The following is a 12105-nucleotide window of genomic DNA, read 5'->3' as shown; positions in this document are numbered from 1 at the left end:
CTCCTGGTTCAGGGTGTGGAATAGAAAGGAATTGCGAAGGCTGCAACGATCTCTGAAGGAAGAATCAGTAGCGTGTGGATGCAGAGAGTGAAGGAGACCACCAATAATTGATTTTCCAGCCAGATTGATGGATTCATTTTTTTTTTTTTTGGCAAACGTTTAAGGGCTGCCCTGCGCCTAGTTCTGAGAATAGTGATGGACTAGATAGACTGATCTCCACCTCATGTGGGACAGACAGAAAGTGAGCAAGTAAAACAACACATGTACACATTATATGCCAGCCAGCGCAAGAGCTGTGAGAAAGCATGATCAGACAGAGGAAAGGCTATCGAGCGGACAGAAGGTGGTCAGGGAGGGCTTCTTAGAGGAGGTGACTTTTGAGCAGGGCAGGTAGATTCCAAGTGGCCAAGCTCGAGATCTTTCAGGGGTCTCTGGTGCTGCTGCCTTAGAAGAATACCTCACCCGTCCCCCCAGGTGCCATGTGACCCAGATCCCCATCCTGCAGCTGGAGGAAACTGAGGCCCAGGGAGTCAGCCCTGCAGCCCTGCGAGCCTGGCTCTCTGCAGAGCTGCTCCTCCGTCAGCAGCTGCCCCGGAAGCCCTGGCGCTTCCAGTTCTCTGCTGACCCCTCCTCTTCCCTGGAGGTATTTCTCCTCTCCGAGCCCCTTCCCAGCTGCTGTTCTTCGTCATTCCGCTTGACTTGCCTTCACCTGCTCTTGGCGGCTGTGACAGGGCTGTGGGCTGTACACGTCAAGCTGTCCCTGGCTTCACTGAGGTGGCGTGGGGGGGTGGGTGCAGGCAACGAGGGCGACCACCCTTGGCATCCTGGGCATGGGTGCCTGTCAGTGCCCTGGGGTGACTGCCAGCGCCTGGCAGCTCCCTCTTGGGGTCAACTCTGAGTAATGAGGGCGAGGGGAGGAGGGAGGCTGGCTGTCACTCGTGCAGGGCTGGGGGGTGGGGAGGCAGAGAAGAGACTGGAGGGAGGGAGGAGGAGTTTGTTTTGGAGAGAGACAAGCTGAGGAGGTGGCAGAGGCGGCAGCTTGGCAGGTGGGGTTGATCGTGCAGTGTGGGTGTTTTGTGAGTGTGCGAGGGCCCGGGGCCTGGGGTACGGGCCTCGCCACGGTGAGCCCCCAGGGCCATTTTGCAGGCCAGGCCCTGAGACGGCTGCATCTCCCCCACACCCCAGGCTGCTGTTGTGTCTCATTTCTCATCTGCTGCCCCTTCCTCTCTGTCCCCAAAGACCTCAGCCGGCCTTTTTCCTTGGCTGGGAGTTTACTGCTACTCATTACCAAAGAATGACCTGGAGGAGGTAGGGTGCTATCCACGTGATCAGTGTGGGACTTACAGAGATTTAAAAATAAACCTCCCGCATTCCTGTAGCCACTGTCCTGGACGGCAGAGCTGCCAGCGACCTCTTGGGCTGGTTTTCTCCTGAAGGTAGAGTTATCCCCCCCACTTCTCATGCGGTCCCCCCTGGGAGATGCACACAGCAGGGCCACGTCAGGAGACTGTGAGGGTCAAGGTTTAAGTCACTGGCTGGAGGCCCGAGGCAGACCACACAGGGAGACCTGATCCGAAACCATCCCAACTCAAGGTCAAGCGTCAAGGGGACAGAAGCTCCCCTGTGTCTGGGCTTGTGTCCTGGGCCTGGATACTAGGCCTGGCTGTCTCTTGAGACACTTGGGGAGTGGGCAGTGGAGTGACAACTGCAGTTGCATTTCCTCTCCCACCAGGATTTGCTCCCAATAATGCCAGTCAGATGATTAGCACAGGGATCAGGGCTGGCATCTTCCTGCTGGGTCACTGAAGCCCCAGGAGGAGGCCCTAGTGGGATGGAAGCCCCAGTACCAGGTAGGAATTCGGTCGCCGTGGGCTTATCACTCAGCCTGAGTTTGTGTCCTGGCTCTGTTCTTTTTGACCTTGGGCTCGTTGCTCTCTGCTGCCTCAGTCCTGTCATCCATTGAATGTAGATGATAGTGCTCCCTCCTTGGAGTCGCTTAAGGAGATGACCCAGGCAAGTAGCCGTGGGATTCGGGGCAAGTTCCCTGATCTCTCTGGGACTCAGTTTCCTCCCCTGTAAAACTGGGTTGGCGTTGGTGCTGCGGCGAAGGTGTGGGAGAGATGGAGGCGAGGCACGCAGGGCCTCACAGGGCGCATGCTCTTGAGCCGTGTGACCATCATAATAACGAGCATCCCCATACCCCCCCTGTCTTCCCAGGCTCGCGGCTCTGCGGGTGGCAGGAGGAGGCACGACGCTGCCTCTCAGGAAGACCACGACAAGCCTTACGTCTGTGACAGTAAGTATGGGCGCCTCGGCTCCTGCCCCAGCCCCACCCTGCCCTCTGCTTCCGTGGCAGCCAGGCCACTGCTCCTGGGCCTGCACCCTGCCTGCCCACCTGCTCCTCCACCAGTGTCCCCTCCTCCTGATGCAGCCAGGGTGTCTGCACAGGGGAGCCCGTCGGGGAGGCCTCCTGTGCCTCTCTGTCTGGCAGTGCCTTCTTGGTGGCCTTCCTCAGGCTCGCTCGCTCTCTCTCTCTCTCTCTCTCTCTCTCCACCTCTTTTAAGATTCATCCTCTATTTCTTTCTCCATTTCAGAGAGTCACAAACAAAAGCATAACTCACCCCCCAACAAAGGCGCTTGTGGCTTTTCATTTGTTTCTCTTTAATTGCCTTCTCTCTCCCTGTCCTCGGTAGGACAACCTAGGAATCTCTCTGGGACGATGACTCACTTTAATAAACACCCCTCCATCCATCTCCAGACTTTTCTTGCTGCTTCAGAAACCTCTGCTGGACAAGCGACTGCCTGGTCCTGGGTTGGGGTCTGCAGACGTGGGGCTGGGAGAGAGGGGTGGCAGGGAGCCCCTGTCACTGTGCTGTTTCTCTAGAGACCTTCAGCTTGAGGAGCGACTGTGGTCAGCAGCTTTTGTCCTTTCGCACTTTCCAGAGCAGGGGGCCGTGGGTTTAGCATCCTGCCCTGTCGTCTCCTCCCTGTATCTGCCACCATCTGTTCATTCCATGGCAAGGACAGCCCTCAAATCCACCCTCCTGAAGATCTTCCTTCCTGCCTTCTCCTCTGATCTCCCAGACCCCTGTCCTAGGGGAGAAGGGGCTTCAGGGAAGCCGCTGCGGCAGGACTGGGCATGGGGCTTCCCCGGGTGCCCCATCCGTCTTCCCCAAGGCAGGGGGTGAGCCAGGGGAAAGAGGGCCCAGGGAGGACCCTGGAGGTGGGGCCTTTTCCTTCCTCCTTCACTGGCCTCTTGTGATTTTCAAAAACTCATTCTGGGCCTGGTGGGGTGACAGCTGTTTGGAGAACATTTTGCTAGAAGAACTCAAACTCTATGACCCCCATTTGGCTGTTTAACACACCGTGCAAGGAAATTCCTGAGATGACTCCCGCAGGTAACATCCCACCCCAGGCAGTTGCCGTCCAGAATGAGGAGGAAGCAGGGCACAGCCCCAATGCCTCTGGGCAATGCCACTGGGTGCCTGCTTTGGCCTGGGTCTTGCTTCCTGGATGGGGATCAGTTTTGTTGTCCTGGGGAGACTGGTTCTGGGCTTCGGGCTGGGAAGGGTCCACAGACCCGCCACGGAGCAGGCTTTCCAGCTGTGTCTGGCTGCCGCAGACACAAGGCTGCCAATAGCTGTTGTGGACCTGGGGCATTGCCACCCGTCTTCTTTTAAAAAGCTTTTTTTTTTTTTTTTCATTTTGGTGATTTTCTGCTATCATAGATCCTGGGGTTAGCTTTTCACTCACTCTAGTAGTTGGTGGAAGCCCTGCCAATAGTATTCCTGTATATTCCCGGCCACACCCTGTGCGCCCTTTCTCACGTTCCACTCACTTCCCAGTCCCCTTTCTTCGACATTTGCGCCCCCTTGTAGATATCTCCACCAAGCCTGCTGTCTCTGCACAAAGTACTAGGGTCGAACCCTCTCCTCCAAAGTGCCTGTCTTTTTTTAGGGGCTCTTAGTGCCATTTGCTGTGTTCCGGTTCCCTGTCCACAGGGTCTCTCCTTCCTGCCTACCCTGCAGTGCTTGGGGGGGACCTAAGTACAGGCTGCTGTTGCCTTTCTGGAAATCTCAGTGGCCGCTTCCTTGGCTCTTCCCAGATGTGCACAGCCTCCCTCTTCCTTCCTCAGTGGAGTGAGGTCCACTGTAGATTGCCCTTCTCTATTCTGGCTCTCCTAGGACATTGTGTGGCAGCTCCGTGATTAATAGACTTTATTTTTATCCAGTGCCCTTCAGACATGTGATCCTTTGGGATAGAAATGACCTTTGGAGAGGTCAGGAGGCCCACCCCCCCACCCCTGAACTGGGCAAGGAATGCTTTTAATAATCTCTAATGCATCCTAAGTAGAGAGGTGTCTGGTCGCCTTTCTAGAACATCCCCAGGGATGGAGTTACCATAAGCTGCCCTTTTTTTCATGATTCCCGCTGTGCTTTGAATGATCGTTTCTTCCTAATAGGAGTGGAAAATGTTCTCTCCTACAGGCCCCTTTTGTCTTTTGTGCACCTTTGTCCGACATCTAGGCACAGTCAGCATTTCCTAACATCCTTGTAGTCTTGGTCCACCCAGGGTTCCACCTCACCATCTCTGTGCAGTCCTACTCTGAATTCCAATCCAGGTCTGCATTTAAGCACCGCATCCTCACTGGAAGTAGCATCCAGAGCAAGTGGTTCCAACAGCCACACACATTTCCTTGTTGGTTTTACACACCAGCTCCTAGCACAACTCACACCAGCAGAGAACATTCTGGTTGCCTGGTGCACCATCTCAGCCACTCCCCCATCAGTGCCACCATCCTGGCTGGTGCCAGGGTCTCTCCAGGTGTGTGTACTTTTCTACTTATGCATTGGATTATCTCTCCTTCCATAAATCACTCTACATTTGGCCCCATTGAGTCTCAATAAACAGATACGATAATGTGTGACTTCAATATACAAGATTCAATCAAGGCAAATTTAAAGACATTGCCCACTAGTTAAATTTCATTCTTCACAGATTTGCAGTCCCTGCCATTTTTGTATCATCTGTGGCTTGATTTGCATAATTCCCACTCCATCTTTCGAGTTATTTATGAAAATATTAGGTCACCTTGGACCCCAACCCCTCTCTCTGGGTTTCTGTGGAGTGATAATAAGCCATTTTTTTTCCCAGATGCAATTGTATTTAACCCTTCCTGGGTCCAGCCATCCTGTTGTGTTGTTGGTCCAAGCATCCCTTTCACAATGGGTGGTTGAAACATTATCTTGGCTGCTAACTTCAGGTGATAGATAGTTTGCTTCTTGCCTTTCACTTAGCCATTGAATTTATTCCATCTCAGAAATATTAAATCACCTGAATGTAATTTATTTTTTTTACCCAATCTATGGCGTGTGTATGAATACTTCATTTTTCCAGCAAGTAACCCATCTCTATTAATTATCTTGCAAGTTTCCAAGCTTGAGGATTAAAGTTCTGTTTCTTCTCTTTTGGTCTCTTGCTGAAGGAGACGCGTTTGTTGCCCACAAACAAAGCAATGGAATAGGACTTGGTGGAGAAGGCTGTTGGTGACTGTCAGAGGTGTGGACCTGGACCACCTGCCCAGAAATGACCTAGCTGCTTATCAAAATGCAGATTCCTGGGCCTCTTGCCAGAATCACAGGGGCAGTCCCACAACGTGCATTTTCTGAGTGTTTCTTAGGGGGCAGTCTTATGTCTCTTGGTGTTGGAGGCTGACTGGTCCCCTTCATTCAAACTCCAAGGCTCCTGGCCTGTGGATGCCCAGCCTCTACTTTTAGTCTAAAGTTCTTCATGCTCCAAGATTCTCCAGGCAGATGGCCACTGGCTGGCATCCGGTGGTTTAGTTGGCCTCTTAGACTCTTTCCTCTCGAGTTCTTTCAGCAGTGATAAAACTCAGCAATCTAGCACGTGATGTCAATGCACTTCCTCATTGTCTCATTAGCCCATTTTACAGGTGGGATGATAACTGGAGACAGACATGTGAAAGGAATCCTTGGGTTTGGGCTCCTGAAGTCATTTCAAGAGTTCGCCTCTCCTCTTCCTGGCTCCTCCCGGGAGGAGGAATTGTTCTGTCAGCATCACCAGGCAGACTCCTGGTGAGAGACCCACTTTTCTGTTTTGTTTGTTCAAGGAACATGATAGAAAAGATGGTGGTAATCGGGTAGATGGGGTGATGTTCATGGAAAAAGTTCTGTCTCTGAGACTTAGCCATTCAGGGAGGCGCAGAGCAAGGCCTGCACTTTCACTGGGCAGAGTGGAAGTGACTGGTGAAGCTTTATCCAGCCCTCCCCTAGTTTTTTATTTTTTATTTTTTTAACTGTAATAGTAATTCCTGTTAATTGGTGCTCACAGCATGTATTGCACTCTGCCTAACATACAAGGACAGACGATCTCACTTTATGTGAAGAAACGGAAGATTCAGAGAGGTGAAGGGACTTGTCTAAGGTCACACAGATGGTTAATGCTAACACTGGGATACGAGCACCTCTTTATTCAGCTCCAGAACTGACATACCCCAGAACATCTCCTGAATAAACTGCTGGTTCAATGTGCTCTGAGAGTTGAAGGAAAAAAAAAAGTGTTTTAAAAGTTAATTAATGAGCACATGTACCTAATTTATGAAGTGAAGTCCTGTCCACTATTGACAGATGACTTCTCGGTGTCAGGTTGACAAACCGGAGTCAGGTAGTAATTATAATTGAAGTGGAATGGGAAAGATTATATGATTTTTGAGTCTTTTAAATTTAAATCTGTTAAAATCACTCCCTCCACTCCCCAAACTAGGGCATTGGGGTGGATCAGTGACCAAAGACAGACAGACGTGATGGAGGGTGTCCTAGGAGCCTGACTTACCCGTGAGTCCTGTCCAGGGTTCACACATGGGGGGGGGTTGTCTGAGCCCCACCTGTTTCAGTGACATCCTTGTCTCCACCACCCTCGCCCCTTACACGTGTATTTCAGTTGTGTGGCCTGTGATCCTAGATGAGACAAGGCATCAGGCTGTTCTCCCGTCCAGAAACCCCGCAGCAAGGGCTTAACTCTGTCCAGTGGGGGGAGTGTCAGAGCAGGGTCTGGTGTCCCTCCTGCCCTGGAATCTGGCCTCCTGGTGGTGTACTGGAGGAGAAGGGTGTCCAGCTAATGCAGGATCTAGCCCTGGTTCTGCACTCATGGGCGGTGGCACCTGCTTGTGCATTTGCCCTTGCGGAGATGGCCCCTATTTTGAGCTCTGGGCCTCCCTGTTCGGCACCTCTCCTCTGCACTTTGGGCTCCCTCCCTCCCAGGCAGCAGCTTAACAATGAGCCTTTTAACTCGGGAGACATGAAGTCTCAAGGACAGGAAGCAGGAGCAGATCTTGAGACATCACAGAAACTGTGTCACGGGCCCAGAGGAGCCTTGGGACGAGTGGATCAGTCGACGGGGCAGACACAGCCCCCACCCACTGCAGTCCCAGGAAATCTGCTTGACCTCAACCTCCTTCAAACCGCCCTGGTTTCACCTATACCTGAGTGCAGCAAAGGCAATCAGAGGAGTATTGTGGCCTGAGTGGAAAAAAAAAATTTTTTTTTTTGGAGGGCATTAAGGCCCACGTTCTCTAAGGCTCTGGTGCTTTGAACTTCGAACTGCAGACAAAAAGCCAATATTGTGGCCTTCAGGCTCGCTGCCCTTGTCGCTGCAGGGAGGCCAGGCTCATCACTCAGTCCCCTCTGCTATATCCTGCAGGTCCTTGGATGGGCTGCGGGGGGGTGTGGGGAAGGCTCAGTGCCCCAGAAACTTGATTTGTGGAGCAGGGCCTGTGGCATGGGATTGATCCCCCGAGGATGAGTGCCTCTGTTCTGGCCAAGCAGAGCCCGTTTAAATGTTTAAAGGCCATTGCCCCACCCCTCTAGCGCTCTGTCTTGCTCCTTCCCCTCCAGACCTACCACCAAACACAGCCTGGACTGTGACCCGTGCTCTCTGGGATCATTTTCTCACCCAGTTGAAGCCTTGCTCTCACTAGATGCTACTTATTGGGAACTTTGTGACACATAATTCCTATTGAGATATGGATGACCTGATGGGTGTGGTGGCACAAGCCTGTAATCCCAGTGGCTCGGGAGGCTGAGGCAGGAGGATGGCAAGTTCAAAGCCAGCCTCAACAAAAGTGAGGTGCTTAGCAACTCTGAAACTCTGTCTCTAAATAAAATACAAAATAGGGGTGGGGGATATGGCTCAGTGGTCCAGTGCCCCTGAATTCAACTCCTGTTATCCACCCCCCTGCTCCCCCAAAAGACACAGATGACCCATAATGGGGTAGGTGTTAACTTTGGCAGAGGTTCTTTTTATTTTTTAAAATAACTTTTTTTCCCTATGGAAATGATATTTGTTCCTGTAGAAAAAGTGTATTTTTATTTATTTATTTATTTATTTATTAATATTTTTAAAGTTGTGGATGGACACAATATCTTATATATATATATACACACACTCATGTGGTGCTGAGGATCGAACCCAGTGCCTCACAAGTGTAAGGTAAGTGTTCTAACACTGAGCTATAGCCCCCAGCCCAAAAAAGTGCTTTTAAAATGTGTGTAAAAAGTCTAAAAAAGATAATGTTGTATAGACATACAAAGAAGGAAAAATAAAAATTACCCGTATTCTTACTCTTCAAAGATAACTTACCTTGTGCTTTGGGATTCATCCCTTCCCAAGAATACATGAGGAATATCTTTCCATGTCAATAGATACATTCTTTTTTTTTTTTTTTTTTTGAGATGGGGTCTTGCTAGATTTAGGTTGCCCAGGCTGACCTTGAACTCATGATCCACTTGCTTCACCCTCCTGAGTCACTGGGATTACAGGTGTGCACCACCTCGCCCAGCAACAAATACGTTTTTACAACATCCTTTTTAGGGCTATATAGCATTTCATCATGGGGCCATGCCACAGTTTATGGCTGTGACCCAGATTTGCAATCAGTATATTACTTGGTACATGTTTAGCCAGTTTAAAATTTGTTACTATTAAAAATTCTGTTCACTATTAACAACAATATTGTAGTTATATCTTTGCATAAGGTCCTGCTATTTCCAAGAGGAAAAGCAGAATTGAGAGGCCCGTGGGCCTGGCACAAGTCTGGTGAGGGGTGTAGGTCCTGGCAGGTGAGAGGGAGCTGAGGAAGAAGAATGTGCTCTGATCTGGCTAAGGTCAGATTGTGGCTCTGCTGCTTGTTATCTGGGACTTGAGGTCATTTTGCTCCTCGAGTCTCTATTTCCTGGGGTGTGCAGTTGGGACGGTGCTCGTGGGGAAGGCTAACTGTGATCATGTATGTAAAACGTCTGCACAGTCTACCTGCCTGAGGAATGTTTCTCCCACCTTTATGTTTCCTTGTTTCCTCTTTCTCCAGTGTACTTGGAAAGACCAGGCTGTTGTCACCCAGGAGGTGGCACACTACTGGGTGGTATTTAATTGAGTAGGCAGTGAGCTCTGTAAGGAACAGGCAGGAGTGGACTTGGGAGGCCAGCCTGTCAGATGATGCTTCTCCTGAGACCAGGGGCGACCCTCAGTGAGCACAGATTGAATTGATTGCAGTCTTCACGAATGGAGGGGTATGCATGGGGGTGGGGGAAGAGTAGTAATGGCTGAAGTTTGTCAGGTTATGTGATGGGAGTGCAATGGTTGATGGACTTCATCTGTATTAGCACTTTTTAAAAAATGTTCTTTCTAGATAGACATGACCGTAGAGTGTATTGTGATATATTATACATACATGGAGTATAACTTATTCTAATGAGGATCCCATTCTTGTGGTTGTACATAATGTGGAGTTTTACTAGTTGTGTATCCATAAGGAACATAGGAAAGTTACCTGATTCATTCTACTGTCCTTTCTATTCCCGTCCCCACTCCCTTCCCTTCATTCCCCTTTGTCCAATCCAATGGACTTCTTTTCTTCCCCCACCCCCATTATTATGTGTTAGCATCCACATATCAGAGAGAACATTTAGCCTTTGTTTTGGGGGACTGGCTTATTTTACTTCACATGACAGTCTCCAGTTCCATCCATTTACTGGCCAAATGCCATAGTTTCACTCTTCTTTATGGCTTTGTAATACTCCATTGTATATATATATACACCATATTTTCTTTATCCATTCCTCTATTGAAGGGCACCTAGGTTGGTTCCATAGCTTAGCTATTGTGAGTTGAGCTGCTGAAAACATTGATGTGGCTGTGTCACTACAATATGCTGATTTTAAGTCCTTTGGTTATAAACCCGGGAGTGGGATAACTGGGTCAAATGGTGACCCTCATGGAAGTGCCATGAGACAAATGCTGTGGTCATCTCCACCTTACAAATAAGGAGAATGGAGAGGGAAGGGGTTAGTTAGCTTCCCCCAGACCACACAGTGAATGAATAGCTGGTAAAGCCAGGATTTGGTTCTATTTGTCGGTCTCTCTCCCAACCCTTGACAAACGCCACCACTCATTCCTTTCTGGACTCCGCGGGTACCTGTGTGTCTCCCTCGAGGCTCCCTCTCACACTTTGGAGACAGGGTCTCACTGAGTTGCTTAGCGCCTCACTGTTGATAACAGTTGGTTCACTTGCCTATCTTCTCAAACTGGACAGTGAGCCTTCTGAGGGCAGGACCTTGTCACAGGCCACTGGCACCCCCTCCCCAGCACAGCAGCAATCCCAAATTGTCGATGGATGTCTGGAGAGGGGGATGCGGAGTCCGTGCCGGGGCTTAAGACAGACCCCCTTGGCCAGAGTCGCGTGTCTGTGACACAAGGGTTGTGGGGATGCCAGTTGAGGTGTTCCAAGGGGGACGGTGGTCAGTGCTGAAGCCTGGCGCTCCCACAGACTTGTCTAGAAAGGTCAATCTGTACGATTAGGTGTCAGGGAAGAGTGTGAAGCCTGATGAAGGAGAGGAGCTTTCTGCAGCCAGCCAGGAGAAGACTGGAGGCCTGGAGCTTGGTGACGGCAGGAATAAAACAGACAAGGCCAATAACAAAGTCCTTGTGGAACCTGGCGGGTGACAGAGAGGAGGGTAGGGCACAGGAGACAAAAGACAGGGGGTGGCCACGGTGACTCTTGGCATCTGGGCTCTTGTAGTGAGACAGGAAGAGAGGCTTACCTGGCACATTCTGAAGGGGGAGGTGGTTTTAGGGAAGCAGTGAGGCTTTGACATGTGGAAATGACAGGACACCCAGACAGGAAAGTCTGACAGATGATAACGGGCATTTGTTTCCTTAAAGGAACCAAAGATCTCGCCCTGTCATAGGTGGAAGGGGACTGCCTCAGGTAAGGACCCATGAATCACCCAAATGACCTGGGACTCACTGATCAAGTCTGCTCTGCCTCCAAGGTCATCCAGGTCATCCGCAGCAGCAGCATTTGTGTCAGATATTCACCTAGGCCCCAGAGGTGTATCAAGATCTTGAGGGAGGGGACACCAGGAAGGTCCCCAAGCCTGTGGGGACTGCCATACCTTATGGTGACTGAGTCTGAGTTTTTATTTTCCTTTGTTTAGCTTCCTCAGAATGTTGGCAATGACATTTGTTATTCAAACATTTTTCTTGTATAATAGAAAAGAATTATATTTTACTCTTTCCACTAATTAAAGACATGCAAATGTAGGACACAGTAGAGGACAAAGTCAAAGATGCTGCCTTTGGAGGGATGGTGGTCAGAAGTACTTGGTTCTGGGGCTGGGGACATAGCTCAGTTGGTAGAGTGCTTGCCTTGCATGCACAAGACCCTGGGTTCAATCCCCAGCGCCACCAAAAAAAAAAAAAAAAAAAAAAAAGNATATGAATTCACAACCAGTGTAACTCCACATTATGTACAACCACAAGAATGGGATCCTCATTAGAATAAGTTGGTTCCTGGAATCAGGAGCTCCTGGTTTGAATCTTTGTGCCATTTCCTAGCCATGACCTTGGGCACAACCTCTTTGAGCCTTTGTTTCTTTGCCAAGTGAGGACAATAATATGAACTTTTGAGTGTTTCTAAGAGGACTAAGGGAGACAGCATGTTAGAACAATTAGTTCACTGCTTTGTTCGTAAATGTACTCAAGAACTTACTAAGGCTGACCTTGAACTTGTGATCCTCCTGCCTCAGCCTC

At 50.0% G+C, this 12105-nt stretch overlaps 1 protein-coding gene across 3 annotated transcripts in view; it reads left to right on the top strand.

Annotated features, from left to right (window-relative positions):
• The window catches only part of Dpf3 (double PHD fingers 3), a 258374-nt gene that overhangs the window by 157113 nt on the left and 89156 nt on the right, over positions 1 to 12105 (top strand). For all 3 annotated transcript variants that reach the window (XR_007345887.1, XR_007345888.1, XM_048798917.1), the window contains exon 6: positions 2218 to 2296. Coding sequence is in view for 1 of the 3 variants with exons in the window: in XM_048798917.1 (XP_048654874.1) it covers positions 2218 to 2296 (79 nt within the window). In the remaining 2 variants the exon portion in view is untranslated. The remainder of the gene's footprint in view (positions 1 to 2217; positions 2297 to 12105) is intronic.

This window comes from Marmota marmota, unplaced genomic scaffold (assembly GCF_001458135.2).
Source record: "Marmota marmota marmota unplaced genomic scaffold, marMar, whole genome shotgun sequence".
Lineage (NCBI taxonomy): Eukaryota > Metazoa > Chordata > Mammalia > Rodentia > Sciuridae > Marmota > Marmota marmota.
The sequence above is the reverse complement of the archived record's forward strand: the minus strand, read 5'-3'. Positions and strand labels throughout refer to the sequence as shown.